The sequence below is a fragment of the Cavia porcellus genome, unplaced genomic scaffold, assembly GCF_034190915.1.
Source record: "Cavia porcellus strain 051 isolate PalLab524CR breed Dunkin Hartley unplaced genomic scaffold, mCavPor4.1 scaffold_22, whole genome shotgun sequence".
NCBI classification, from domain to species: Eukaryota; Metazoa; Chordata; class Mammalia; order Rodentia; family Caviidae; genus Cavia; species Cavia porcellus.
The window spans coordinates 42,729,699-42,744,740 of NW_026947505.1; the positions used below are offsets into that span (position 1 = coordinate 42,729,699).

Consider the following 15,042-nt stretch of genomic DNA (forward strand, 5'->3'; position numbering starts at 1 on the left):
TAAATTTTGTGGTAAAAAAAGAGAGGAAAAAAAGTGCTCTAAAGGATACAACTGCAAATGTGTTTAGGTGTGTTAAGATAGATGACCATACTACTGAATTTTTGTTGGATCATTGAACACAACTGTTTGCAGTCTCACTGTTTGAATGTCCACTTTGTATGCTTTAATCCTGTAACTTGAACAATTATTTCTAAGATGACAATATGTAATCTATTAACTAGTGATTTCTTACTGTTTTTTTTGTAATTCTTTATTTCTTGTACCCTTATACCATTTTGATTTGGTTTTTTTTCCTTTTAAATAAAAAATTAAAAAAGGACATTAGAGTCAGGTGTAATAGCACATGCCTATAATCTCAGCACTCAGGAAGCTGAGGTAGAAGGATCACTGTGAGTTTGAGGTCAACCTGGGCTAAAAAATGACATCAAGGCCCACCTGAACTACATAGTGAAACCCTGTCTCAGAAAAGACCAGGGGAAAAAAAGGAAATTAGAAATTCAGTTTCACATCCAAGCCTAATTGAGAAAATAAATGTTGTCTTCTTAAAGAAATATTGTTATTGCACTGTGATATACAATCTAGAAATGCCAGAGATCAATATTTACATAAAAATGTATTGCTGTAAAATTTAGAAGTTTGATATGCATGGTTTGGTCAGTACCACCCATATTAAAACTTGAAGCTCTTTTTCATTTCTTCGAACATTTCTGGAGTAGTAAAAGGCTTCCTCTGGCTTCCAGGTTGCAGAAACTTCTTCACATTAGGCAGGTTACTGACTCTGGTTTTTAGAGCCTGCAACATACAAATCACAATCTCATGGCAGATCTTAATTTCAAAAACAACTATTAACAAAACCCTGGGAGCCCCCATCCCACCCCTACAAAAAACCTATTAGCTGCAGTATAGAGCTGGAAACACACAGTGAACAGAGTTCAAGAAGCAGAAAGCATAGCTCAATAGCACTTCCTGAAACACACCTTTTAATTTTTCATTTAGTGGTAATTATCCCTGTCCTCTCAGACATAAACACTTGATTTTTATCCTTGCAACTCACAGAGAACAATGTGTCTGCTAGGTATAAACAAATAAATGTATCTAAGCAAGGAAATGTAAAGTTAGAAAAACTCAAGTTGAGAAAAAGATACAAAATATTAATCAGGGGCTAGTCATAACCAACATTCGCACTAATGGTACTGGTAAGGCTTGCTTGTTAGTAGGGTGCTGTGTGGGCTGGGAAGCGATAGACCTATGGAGAGAAATACACAACCCCTGGTAGTGAAAGCCAGAGCAGAGGAAAGGACATCAGGTAAACAGGGCAATGGTGGAGCCGGAAGACACAGGGCTTTAAGCACTTGCCCTGTTAGACAGAAAATAATTTTGAAGTAGCATATACCTTACATTTCCTTGCACAAAAAGATTAATTTCATATCTCAAATCCGAGGAGTAGGCACTCACATTAGAGGCACGGGTGGGGAATTTGAAGGCCTGGGGAAGGCTGGGCGCAAACTTCACTATGGAACTAAATGAGATTCATGGTGGGAGATGTGGGCTGCCTCTGTGAGGGCAGTGGAACAGTCACCTGCAGCAGGGGGAAGTTGGTCAAAAGACTGGCGTCAAACTCTTCAACACAGTACATAAGTTCAGTCAGGAGAATATCGGCCTTGCTCAGCTTGTTGCCCACAAGATAGCCTTGTCCATGGCTCTTCAATACCTGGAGAATTTGAGGAGTCAAAATCATAAATATGTGCCGACTGGGTCCTAATTTCTCCCTGAGCCTCTCAGCCTGACTTTTTGCCTCTTCTGACTCCCTTAGTTTGCTTGGTGCTCCAGATCTTTCACCTGACCCATGAGGGAGGCTAAGAAGTGGCCTCTGCTCACTCCTACATAAAACCCAGGTGCCACTCTCATTCTCATATCCACGCCCCAGTTGTGCCCAAGCCTGTGCCCACACCTTCTGCATATACCAAGGCTTCAGCTTCTGCTGTACCGAGTTTCCATTTGCTCATAGCCTGAAATCTGCATACTTGCTTCTCCCCTCCTCTGTCCGCATCTCCCAGGAGCCCTGGCTCTAATGTCATGCTGGCTCCCTTCACCACTGCGGTCACCTGAGTACCGTCCTTTCTCCCTTCTCTGCTTTCCTCGTCTCCTGGCTATCTCTCTGGGATATGAGCTAACCTGAGGGAACTCGAACTCATTATCCCCTTTGCTCCTTCCTTACAGTAGACTATAATCTCCATGAGGAGTTCTCAAGGAATAAACAGAGCCGATGCTGCAACTTAAATTGTAATGCATGAGAAGTTAATAATGCATCATGCATGAGCTGTAATGCATGAGAAGTCATTTCTTTCATTAGATAAAATCAGTAACAAATTGGCTCATTGAATAAAAGAAAAAATAATGCAATGTTTTATGAAATGAGTACTGATGGGTTAGTTCTCTAATACATTTGCAGGTCTTTTGTGTGTCTTATAATCATATCTGGTTGTTTGTTTCTATTCAGCTTAAATTCACATGATTGTCCTTTTGAAAAGTTCTTTTGTTACCTTCACAAAGCCTTAACTAAGGTAGGGACTATATCTGCAACGATGGACCTTTATTTCCTTAGTTTGCATGTCTTTCATCTCAGGTCTTGGAGCCATGTACCTCAGTCCTGTAGATGATCTTTTATAATCCCCTAGTGTCCCCTCCTTTCCTTCCCTCTACCAATATACTTTGTAAAGACAAGTGTCTCCCTGTACTTGGACCAGAACATTTTGAGATCCACTGTTCTCATCAGGTTGCTCTGGAATGGAAGTTCAGGCCATTCTTCAGGGCCACACAACCTGGAGGGTGACTCACAGACTATTACTCTCCAAGTTGTCTTATGACCATGAAATCCTGTTGAGTGCTGAATTCTAAACCGTGTGTAACAAAGTGAACATTGACTCAAAAATTATACCTTGGTGATTACCCTCCAATGCGGCTTTCCAGTCCACCCTGACAATTCCTTCGCCTGCAGGCTCTGCTCTGCTTTTCCAAAGGTTCACCAAATGTAAAGGTAAAGGCTCTGGGAGCATCCAGCCCTGTTCCTCCTGACCCCCGAATTTGGCTTTCTAAAACTCTAAGCAGCTTCACTTACTTTTTCGAAGGCAGGGAAGAAACGATTCTTTGCTCTGTCTTTAATCAACGATTTTGTAGCATCTCTCTGCTCTGGGGGACCTAATATCACTTTAAAGGACAGTTCAAATAAATCTGCCATTCCTTCTGTATACATATCGATCCTGAAAGACAGCACATCCAACAGTCAAATTTTCGTTATCTTAGTTTTTACTGTTTAAAACCTAAATAAATAAGAACATCAGGTGCTTACAAAGTAGTTCATCTGCAGTGGGTAGTTTTTATATATTATTGTCTATTACACTATGAGTTTCACTTTTCTGTTGTCAATTCTTAGAATAGTCTATGAGGTAGACAAAAAATACATAAAATTTTTGCCATATCCATGACCAAGTACCAGCACAAAGAGCATTGAGGGAGGGATCAGAGTCACAATGAGGGAAGATCTTGATGCCATCACTACATATATCCACTCAGAGTATAAACAGGATTTGCAGCTGTGTGGTTTGTGTGTGCAAAACCTCCTGTCTGTCCTATGTGCCTCAAATGTAGACTCATGATACAACACCTGGCACAAACTTTCAGGCTTGTGTCTGCTGTCTGCTGTCTCAAATCTTTTTTACACAGCACATGCTCATTGCCATGTCCAAAGTTATAAGTTTCCCATTGAACAGGTTTCCACAACCTTCTCCCGTGTGTTCCTCCGAGTCTGGCCTTGTTTCCATCGCACATGACTCTGCTTTGTCCAGCCCAGTGGTACCAAACTTAAGGCATATATGCTGCAGCAGGCTGTTTGTTATCACTGAGAGGTCAAAAAAGTTTCACCGTCACTAATCTCGCCCCTTCCTCAGTGTGTTTCTTAAATTTAGTTGAACTAATGCATGCCATGGAAGCCAGTTATTTCTGATTTTTCAAGCTGTATCTACAACCGTTTTCAAAAATGTATTTGACAGTTTTGTCACATATTCACATACCTATATTGTCCATGCTTTATATATTAATATTTGGTATTCTTACATATTCATAGAACTCTGAAAACATTAGCATTCACTATTCAAAATATTTTGTTAACCCACCCCCAAAACGTTCTGTGCTATGGGCAGTCATTGCTCATCTCCCTCAAAGCCTATTACTTTGCATCTCTATAGACTTTAACAGTGTGAACATTTCATGCAAAGTCACAGAACAAATTACTTTTTTGAATCTCATTTCCTTACTCTATATAAAACAATGCAATGTGTATCCTTGTTTATCATGCATCACCACTTCCTCTCTTTGCATTACCATTGTCTGCCTCTAGCATATTTTGTTCTTTTGTTCTGCCTTCACTTATTGTTCCTGTATTATAGATATTTGGTATGCTTTTACTTTGGAAAATTATGAATAATGCTAACAATATATCTAAATAAGTATATAGCACTTGGAAGGCTGAGGCAGAAGGATCACTGTGGTTCAAAACCACCCTGGATTACAATGTGAGCTCAAGGCCATCCTGAACTGCAGAGCAAGACCCTGTCTCAAAAAAGATCAAAAGATGTATAAATGTTTATGCATTTTGTAAGGGTATATACCATTGTAGAGAAATTTCTGAATGACTCTGCACTTAATGTTTTGAGGAACTGCCATTGATTCTATACAGTATATTATTTAAATTAAACAGCTCCATCAAAATAGGAAGAGTACACTCAACCCCCTGGGCTTGGTTTCTTGAGATTCACCCAGGCTGTTGTATTCTATTGAAAGTTTCAGGTGGCCCATACAACATGGGCACTGGCTGCCACTAACTCTTATCAAGTTGACCTGTCCATAGGATTAGCTGGTAAGTTAGGTTCCAGGTCCTCATTATTATAATTTTTGGAACTTTGGAATTGCCTCCTTTGGATCTTCAGACACCAAGATTTCTCTTCCTCACCCTCAAACACCTGTTACTTGTCCCAAGCCATTAACTAAAGCCCCATTTATAATGCTCTGAGGACCTGATATTATGAGTCTACCATCCTCTTGATTTCATGCTTCACCAGTGTTTGAAAACTCTTCGGTGTCTGAAGATAGCATGTTCTGATAGAACCAGTCATCCTAATCTACAACTTTACTCTTCTGTCATCTTATAAGAACATAGTGATCTCATCTTGTATTTTTCTCCAATCATCTCACTATATCTATCCAGGCCCACATTGTTGTCCTATCCAGGACCACTGCCATGGTCTTGCTTGCTGTAGATGTAACCTAAATTCTCCCTGTGTCATTTTCCCATGTAAGAACAGAAAATCTACCGTACAGGAGTCTCTCCTTCATGTCTTTCCCATAGAGGTTGTATTTGGTGGCGATGTAGTTGAGAATGGCTCTAGACTGCACCATCTTCATCCCATCCATCTCCACCATGGGCACTTGGTGGAACATCAGAAGCCCATCTATTGGAAATAAGAAAGGAAAAAAAAACGGTGAAGTACAATAGATACTAAGATTTCAGGATGGAAAAAATGATCTTGGAAGTGATTAATGGGGAAATAACTATTCCTTGGTCACCTTCAAGTAAAACAGAATTTTGTTCTTAATTTCCGGTAGCCCATCATCTTCCTGTCTCTCTTACATATGCTTTTTAACTCCTTGATTTTTTTCCACATTTTGGTGTTTTGAGACAGGGTCTTACTGTGTACTTCAGGCTGGCCTTGTACTCTAATGTAGCTCAGACCTGCCTCAAACTTGTGCTCTTTCTGCCTCAGCCTCCTGAGTACTAGGATTATAAGCATGCACCACCATGCCTATCTTCACTTATTCATTTGTCTTTTATTTCCCATCCATGTACATGCAATATCTCTTGTGATTTTTTTGTATTATTTATTTTCATGAGTATTTGAGGAATGTATGGAGAGATGAAACAAGATTGACACTTGGATGTCATTTGAAGTGGAAAGTTTCCAAAGTAAGTCTTATAATGATCATGACATTTAAAGTAGGTTCTGTGGGAGGTGTCTACTTAGAGATCTCATCCTGTATTCTACCAAGCCTGCGATGGTGCTGAGCTCTTACTTCTCATATGCAATAAATGAAAAAAGACAATGGCCCCATATATTTCTCCTCCTGTCATCTAATGAATGGCCCTATGTGTGCTTCAGTAGCAGGACAATGTGTGACCCTGAATTGACTGTAATCCCATCACTATAAAGAAAGAGAGAAGAGCGTTTAGAGGGCCCTGGAGATAATGGTGTGTATCCCCAGAGAGGTTTAGTCTTTTTCATAACTGATCTCTCAGTTATGAATTTTAAATTTGTAGAGCTCCTTCAGGATCTACATTCCTTACATTGTACTACTTTTTACCTCTGTACCATCTCTTCGACAAGCCTTCCAATATGCTGGCATTACATGATATGTTGACTTCACTGGTTTAAGGAATGTCTACAGTTTTAGTAGAGCAAGATCTTGGGTGTGTCAAGGTGAATCATGGTTATCTGTTCTTCAGTACTCTATATGGCTCTTTCATCTCTCACACAGTTACCCTTCTCTGCTTCCTTCTTCCCATAATCTAAGTATCTTTGCTCTTGCACACACTTCTGCCATGATATTTCTGCCTTGAAGTAATCCAGTCCTGAAGTGATTCCTTGATTACATGGACCAAAACAAACCTTTCTTCCTTTACATTGTGGATGTCAAGTAATGTGTCTCAGTGATGAGAAAGTTAATGCAGAACAGTGGTACCAGAAAAGTGAGGTAGCTACTGAAACTGTACCATATGATTTAGAAGCTTTAGTTTGTGGGAGGACTTCACAGATATTCAAAGTTGTGGTTACATAAACCTTAAAATACTATAAACAGGTCTTGATGAGGAAATCTGCTTAGAGCTCTGAAGACCAGAATGCAGATAGTAAAGGCCAGACTCAGGATATTTCATGTGGGAGCAAAAGCTCCATTGGCATTTGAATTCAAATCCATCTGTATTACAGTCTGGTACAAAAACAGATATTGTTTACATTTGTCCAGGTCCTCAGACTTTTCAGGACACTGTGATTAAGGTCAGTGGCATAATTAATATAGTGGCAGAAATTTCAAGATAGTTCAACTTTGAGTTGGTACCATGAGTACTTCTGACTGCTCTTAGACTGATTTGACATAAGAATTAGAGGCAAAAAGTCAAGAAGAAGTATTTTTGAATTTTAAAAAATGTTGTTTGACTAACATCTGTGTGCCTTAGTTATTTTTCTCATCACTTAGACACAGCACTTGATATCTTCAAGTTAATGAAGGAAAGATTTACTTTAGCTCTCAGTTTGTGGAGGTTTCAACCCATAGTCAGCTGGTTCCAAGGCAGGACAGCATAGCATAGAGCTAAGGTAGAGGAGATACAGTCCAAGGCAGGGCAGGCAGGAGGCACTGAGTCTTCCTCCTGCTTTCCATTTTATTTCATACAGGCTGCAAGCCTATAAATTGGATGCCCATTATCCCCGCCCAGAATGATGCAACCAATGGACCAATACATTTACTGTACACCCTTAACCCATACTCACATACTCTAGATTCAGGCACCTCCAAGAAGCTCAATCTATGAGTATGTGAGGCTTTGAGGGGGTATCTAGATACAAGTCATGAAAATGTGTATAGTACATAACGCTTTCATTCTTTTTGGGAAGTTGGTACATGTACATAATATATCCTAACTGCTTTTCTTTTCTTTTTGTGTTTGTTAAGAAAGGGTCTTGACATGTTGTTCAGGATGGGCTTGAAATCACTATGTAGCTAAGGTGGGACTCAACCTCTTGGTGATCCTCCTGGCTCATCCTCAGAAGAGCTGGGATTACAGATATGCACCACCACACTTGGCTTAATTCTGTTTCTCATTCCTTTTCCCTTCCTTCTCTCCCCATAGATCTATCTATGGATTTCCTTCCTTTTTTTTTTTTTTTTGTCTTTTTCCTTTTTATCGGCACTGGGGATCGAACTTATGACTACCTGCTTGCAAGGCAGGCGCTTATGCCACTGAGCTGAATCCCTAGCCCCTATTTTGTTTTTACTTGTTGCTGCTGCTGTTTCTGTTTTTTATTTTGTTTGAGGGGATATTGTTGGGAAGTTTTTGTTTGTTTTGTTTACATTTCTTATGTGGAGTTGCTACATGTTTATAGCTCAGCTCAATTCCTTTAAAAAGGCAAAATTTTGGCCCAATAGGAACCATATATAAATTAGGATCAAAAGAGGTGTGGCTGTTGAAGAGATTGGCCTCATGAAAAGGAACTAAGTAATTTAAATAGGAACAAGAATAACAATGACTTGACAGAACCTCAGAAATCAGGAAGACTCTACCTAGTACAGGCTCAAGTATACAAATCTATAAATATTTCATTTCAGTAGTGAGCCACTGGAATTCCTGCTTCAGAAATCAGTTTACCCTGCTCAGCCCTTCTGGAATTCAGGGACTACAGCAACCATGGTGCACGGGTATGTAGAAGCTACCCTTCTAACTGGAAGCCAATCTTGGCATTGTCCTCATGGTGTTGTTTTTACCGGCATACAGAATGCAAGAGTTGTAAGTACAGGGAGGCTTCCACCCAGATTAAAAAAGAAGACCTAGGAAGCCAGGCAAAAGTTGCTGAGAAAGCAGTGTGGTATACTATGAGAATGAAGCCAAATGTGTAGTAGAGATACCAGAAAGTAAGAGGCACCAGAAACATGAAACATCAGCTGAGAAAAGTTTCAGGCCATGAGTAGCCATTTGTGCTACAACTGGCTAGGTCAAAGGGATGGAGCTGTCCAAGACCTTTGGAACTCACATTTTGTTATTATGTACCCCAGATATCTGATATAGGATTATAGACTTCATGTTTGTTTTGGTAAGGTTCAATCTTTGATCTGATTTTTCTTTCTTCCTATTCCTCCTTTTTAAGATGGGATTATTTGCCCTGTATCAATTTACTTTTGAATTGCATAATTTGTTTTTACTTCAGAGTTTGCCATGAGTGTCAGAAGACACTCACTTGGACTGTTGAAAACACTGGAACCTCTGAGACTTTGAGAAGGGAATATTTCCTTTCAAGTTGTAGGTGTGACAGTTGTATTCTGTAAAATGGAATTATGAACTTGCTATTATTTTTATTTGGAAATTAAAATTTGGGTGTAAAGTTCTCAAGAGGAACTTATAAGAATTAATTATGATATGCCTATGTCACTGGAGTAAGAAATCCCTAGAAGATTAGCAGACTATGTCTGCACCTCGGCAATACATCTCTGGCACCATCCTGCTACTCTACTTCCTGGCCAAATTAAGAATATCTTCTCTGCCACACTCCTCTGACTGAATGTTTTGGCCTTGAAGCAAGTCAACCTTGGCCTGAATCCCCAGAACTGTGAGTCAAATTAAACCTCTCCTCCTTTGAATTGTGAGTGGTAGATATTATGTCTCAGTGACTAGAAACCTGAGTCATAAATGTTAAAAGCTTATACTTGAAATCCTCATCAGAAGCACTCAGATTCTCAGTCTTACCATTTTTTAACTTGTCCAAATCTTCTTGACACATTATCAACTTCTCTTCAAACTGAAAGTAGAAAAAGTAAATAAAATGTTATTAGTTCGTGCCATAATGTTATAGTCTCTAAAACTTGAGTTGTCCCTGAAATACAGATAATATAAAGAAGTAAAAATTTCTAAGATTGACATGGAATGCAAATGCGTCATTTTACGGCCAACTGAAAATTTATGCTAGATTCATAAGAAAATGGTGGGCCAGAGATTTAACTCAGTGGTATAGGTTCCTACCCGGCAAGCACAACATCAAGAGTTCATTCTCCAGTACCAAAAGAAAGAAAGAAGAAAATGACATAGTTCATCATACACAGCTGCTCATTTCTAGAGTTCATCTCTGCCCTGACAACATCCATGGTCAAGTCACAATTTGGGAGGGATGTCCCTTGAAGGTAGAGTCTGGAAATTTCTTCTATTCAGGAGTGTTTAGTCTCCCAGTAGAATTCGGTAATGTCCAGTGCCATAAGAACAGAACTTTTGTGCCCTCATCATGGTGTATATCATGGACCAAGGACTATGATTCTGTTCCCAGAGGACCCTTTATGGAAATGACATCACTCCTTTCCTTCTCCTAGATTAAAAGAGAAGTTTTTCATCATGAAACCATTGTGAAATTGGAAAGTAGATTCCTAAATTTTTTAGTAGCATACATTTTATTGGTTTCCCTGCTCTAAAACTGGTAATGCAGGCCATCAAAAGTATGTGCCACCAGCTTACACAGCATTAGGGATCATGTTTGGTCACCACAGGAGGATGACCAAGATGAGATAGTTAAGGGTGGAGAGGCTGAAAGGTTTGGGCAATGAGAACCCAGAAGACGTGAGCAGTAGTCTCCAGGCAGCCCGTGTCCACCACTCTCTTCAGGCATGGTGGGAAGAAAAAGAGGAAGCCTTCCGTGCTGAGGACATTGCCCCTATATTCCCCTCCTTTGCTGAACTCATTCTTCCCAGAAATTTGAAATATATCTCAGAACACCAACCTTCTGTCTGGATGATGGTGAAACTTGATCACTCCTTTATAGAAGGAACAAACCTGGAATAGTGCTAGCACACAATTTGGATTTGTTTGTGTGCACCTGTTTATTGACAAATTAAGAAAGAATGAGGCTTCATACATTTATGAAGGATTGAGTGTTCCCCAGGCTTAAATCAGTACATTGTTATTGGTGTTAAAGGGGTCACATTAGAAGTCCCCTTCATAGGATGTCACATCACCATTTAACCTTCCATTTCTTTTGGCACCTGAGGGACACCACCTACGCAGTGTCCATGACCTCCTTTCTAACAGCTAGAAACCCCTCACTTAGGTCTGGTTCTCTTAGCTCTGTGCCCTAAGAGAAGTGTTACCAGTGGTGCCTCTAGGATGGAGCAGTCACAGAGTAGCATTTCCTGTTCACAAACTACACAATGTCCTTAAAAGGACAATACCTCTTCCCCTGACCCATTGAAATCCTTTCTTTGTTTCTTGGCTCAGAGATATACCTGGTCTCTCTCTCTTTTGTTTTCTTCCATTTTATTGCTTTTTTAAAAAATTTCATGCTCTGTTTAGATTGTTTTTATTTTGTTCTGTTTTGTTTAATTTTGTTATGTATGATGTTAAGGGCAGCAAGTTTGTAAATAACAAGAGGAATTATGGTACCACATGGTTGATTTTCTATTTTTCTGCTTTGAATTTCTGTATTACTTTTACTATTTTATTTTGATTGGCTTTATTCTATTTTGTTTGGTTTTATTCTCTTTAAGATAAAATTTAGGTAAATGAAAGGGATCAAGTAATATATGGATGAGAGAAGGGAGAAAAGGGAATGAGGGTAAAAAAAGAATTAAGATGTGTTATATACATGTACCAACTTCCCATAAAGAATGAAACATTATGCACTACAAACATACTAATAAAGAAAATGGTCTGCAAACTTTTAGACTTGTCTGGTATCTCTAAAACTTAAGGATCGCTTTTAAACATCAGAATTAACATCATACGATAAGCTAACAGCAATTCTTTAATGCTACCTAGTACTGAATTCACATTTCTTTAATTGCTGTATAAATATCCTAAATGATATTTTGAAGTTCATTTGAATCAAGATAAATTCTACACATTGTAATTATTTAACATCTCTCAGTTGTTTCACAAATATATTTAATTGCTTATGTGCTTTTTGTTGGAAAGATAATTATAATTTTATTTGGTCAAACCATTTATTTCTTTATTAATAAGTTGGGATATATTTATTTATGGCAAAAGTTGGCACAGTTAGTCTCAGAGGAAAAACTTTTGACTTAGAAAACTCTTTCGGTGGTCAGTTTCAGGCCCAGCATACAAAGAACTGACAACTCACCTCTACTCCTGCTGCAGCCAAGAGCCATCGGATGGACTCCATCCTGCCCTGGATATTGAAATAGTGAAGCACTGGCTTCCCCGACATACTGGTAGTCTCTTGGTTTCACTAAATGGAGAAAGCATGAAGTTATGAATACACAGAAGCAAACTGTACTTTAGGGTTATGGTTAGTGATCCAACAACACAGAAGGAGGATTTCTGTTTTTAAGGAAGCATTGCACAAGTGTCAGAAACTTCTTTCTCCAAAATTTTTGCCCATCAGTGGCCACCTGGAATCTGCACCAAACCTAGACAGGTGGTGATTAACCACATTTTGAACATGGAAACAGAACAGACTGGGTCACATGTTGTGAAAGGCTGTGTAAGTCTGAAAAGGTCCTTAAAAATTACAGAACATCTGTAACAGAGAGAAGGTGGCAGTAGGAAAGACCTTCCCCAACTCTTGGGGTACTGAACTGCATTGTTCTTAGTCTTTCCTGACTGCTAGCAAAACCTAAATTATTGTTATGAGTGAAGGTACTTATTTTTCTTCCTATAATTCTGTTTCCACTGCTGTCGTAAATTTATTTTATAATTTATTAAAGATGTAGTTGCTACATAGCATAAGGAAAATAACAAATTTAATGCTTATCACATATTAAGCAGTTTCTCATTTTTATCACTAAATCATAAAAATTGTTTCATGGAGAACTAGCTGTGTATGGTGATACATTACTGTAATCCCAGTACTTGGGAGACTGAGGCAGGAGGATCACTGTGAGTTTGAGGCCAGCCTGGGCTATATAGTGAGTTCAAGACCAACCAGAACTACTTAGTGAGACTCTGTCTCAAAACAAAAAAACAGAGAACCTTTATTGTACTAAGTTTTCTGATAAAGATATGGATACCTATGCAGATTACATTATGTGGAAATCTGACATTCAGGTACACTCTTATTTGACAAAAAGTTCTTACAGCTTCTCTGTGACAGCCTGTTTACAACCTCTGGGTCAACTCCTAGAGGAGGGGGGAAAATTAACACCTTACAATTCTTAATTTTGTTGAAGAAATATGTGTATCTCTACATGCCTTATTAACCTAAAAGTCTCTTTCATGTAAACTTACTTGCAAATTTGAGACTAAATCCAACCACTGTTTGATTTCACTACTATTGAAAAAGGGAGGAGGAGAAATAAGAAAAACAAAGAGAGGGAGGAATCAAAGGGAAAGGAGCAGTAGGCAACAGAGGGAAGGAGAAAGAAAAGTAGATGAAGAAAAGGAGGAAGACAAATAGCTTACTACTTGATGGCTGAAGACAAGTAACTCAGGAATATTAGCAACTGTGTGTGAAATCAACTATACAAGTGTAAGTTTAGATTCTGACTGGCAGGAACACATGGCGGATTTCCAAGCCAAACATTTAGCTTCAAAAGACAAACACCCACTCATATCCTTTCTCTTTTTATTGATAAAACAGTTCTCCACACATGTCACCGTGCCAAACACAAATCCAGTACTATTGTGTGCAGACTCGTGGGAATCCCTCTAACACGACCTGTTTAGCAGAGAACACAACTTTATTGTCAGCTCCTGTTCACCCCCAGGTGCTGCTGTAGTTGTCGTATTAGTTTTCTCATGGCATCAGCTACTTTCCCTTCATTTTGTAAATTCTCTGCAGTGGGTTTTCATAAATAACTAATGCTCCAGGCCTTAATTGTCCCCTGAACATCCAAAGAAGGCAGAGGACCATGAAGTACTCTAAGTATCACAGCTAACAACATTTTCCCAGTGAAACAGATGCAAGAACATTTACGAACATTTGAACAAGCATCACCCACCTGAGCAAGGTCCTGACTGCTCTCTCCTGGGCACCTCAAAGAACTAGGATGAGTGTGGTGGCTGCTTTAATATGGCAACACCTCTTGCCTTTAGGAGAGGCCTGGATCCAGCAGGCACAGCCACTCCCACTGCTTTCACGTTCGGGAGTGGAGTGCAAGCCAGGTGAATCATTAACTAAATCATTAATGTTGCACCTCAAGATTAGCTATGAATACACTACAACATATTTCAAGTTCATTTAGTGGCTCCAAAAAGCCATGAGACTTCATATATCTTTGAACTATGCAAGTTTTTTTTTTTTTTTTTTTTTTTGTCTTTGTGAGATAGGGTCACTCTATGAAGTTCAGGCTGGCCTTGGGCTCACTTTGTAGCCCAAGCTGGTCTTGAATTTGCAAGGATACTCCTACCTCAGCCCCCTGAGTGCTGGGATTACAGGTTAGCGCCTCTATGCTTGGCAAACTATGCAAGATTTATGACAACACAAAAGTCTTGTGGAGAATGAAGACTGTTGTAGAATGGTGGAGGGAAACAGGTCTTGATAGAGAAAATCATGAGGTAGCAATCTACATTTGTGAAATGGGTAATGGATAGGGTTAGGGTTAGTGTTAGTGTTGGGGTTAGTGTTAGGGATTAGGTATAAGGTGAGGGTTAGTGTTCTGGATTGGGTTAGGGTTAGGGTTAGGGTTAGACAAGGTTAGGGTTGTTCTTAGGGTTAGTGTTAGATTTATCGTTAGGGTTAGGGTTAGGGTTAGAGTTTGGGGTTAGGGTTAGGGTTAGGTTTAGGTTTAGGGTTAGGGTTAGTGTTAGGGTTAGGGGTTAGGTGTTAGGGTTAGGGTTAGGATTAGGGTTTACCACAGGAAACAACCTGAGAAAAGTATTTGTCTACATCATGCTGACTTGTCATTCAGGAACTGGCAAACAAAGAGCTTGAGTCATGCCAGATCAGCAGAAATGGCACCTGAGAGGAACTCAGTTACAGCATAAAGGTCATCCACATCTGATTCTCTGGAGGACCCAGGTATCAAGATATAACCAAGTGCAGCTAGGAAAGTTGACCAAGATGAGGAATTACATGGTAGGCTCTATCTGTACAAAATGAAGATAGCTACTGTGTGCCTGTTATCAGTAAGAACCTTGACCATCAGAAGTATAAATATTTGCTTAGTCACCTACCTAGAGACACAGCCAAATCCTAGGTCTTTCTCATGACAGATAGGCTAGAAAGTAGCCTAAGATTATCTTAAAACCATTTCCCACTAAGGGGCTTAGGAGCATATGAA

At 39.3% G+C, this 15,042-nt stretch overlaps 1 protein-coding gene across 1 annotated transcript; it reads right to left on the reverse strand.

Annotated features, from left to right (window-relative positions):
- Positions 1-224: 224 nt before the first annotated feature.
- On the reverse strand, positions 225-13,900 carry LOC100715394 (glutathione S-transferase A-like). The gene is made up of 7 exons (XM_003466339.5): positions 13,762-13,900; positions 11,943-12,050; positions 9,566-9,617; positions 5,375-5,507; positions 3,119-3,260; positions 1,580-1,711; positions 225-792 (listed from the first exon to the last, which is right to left on the reverse strand). The coding sequence occupies exons 2-7, from the start codon at positions 12,027-12,029 to the stop codon at positions 670-672; spliced, it is 669 nt and encodes a 222-aa protein (XP_003466387.1). The 5' UTR covers positions 12,030-12,050; positions 13,762-13,900; the 3' UTR covers positions 225-669.
- Between the last annotated feature and the right edge of the window lie 1,142 nt (positions 13,901-15,042).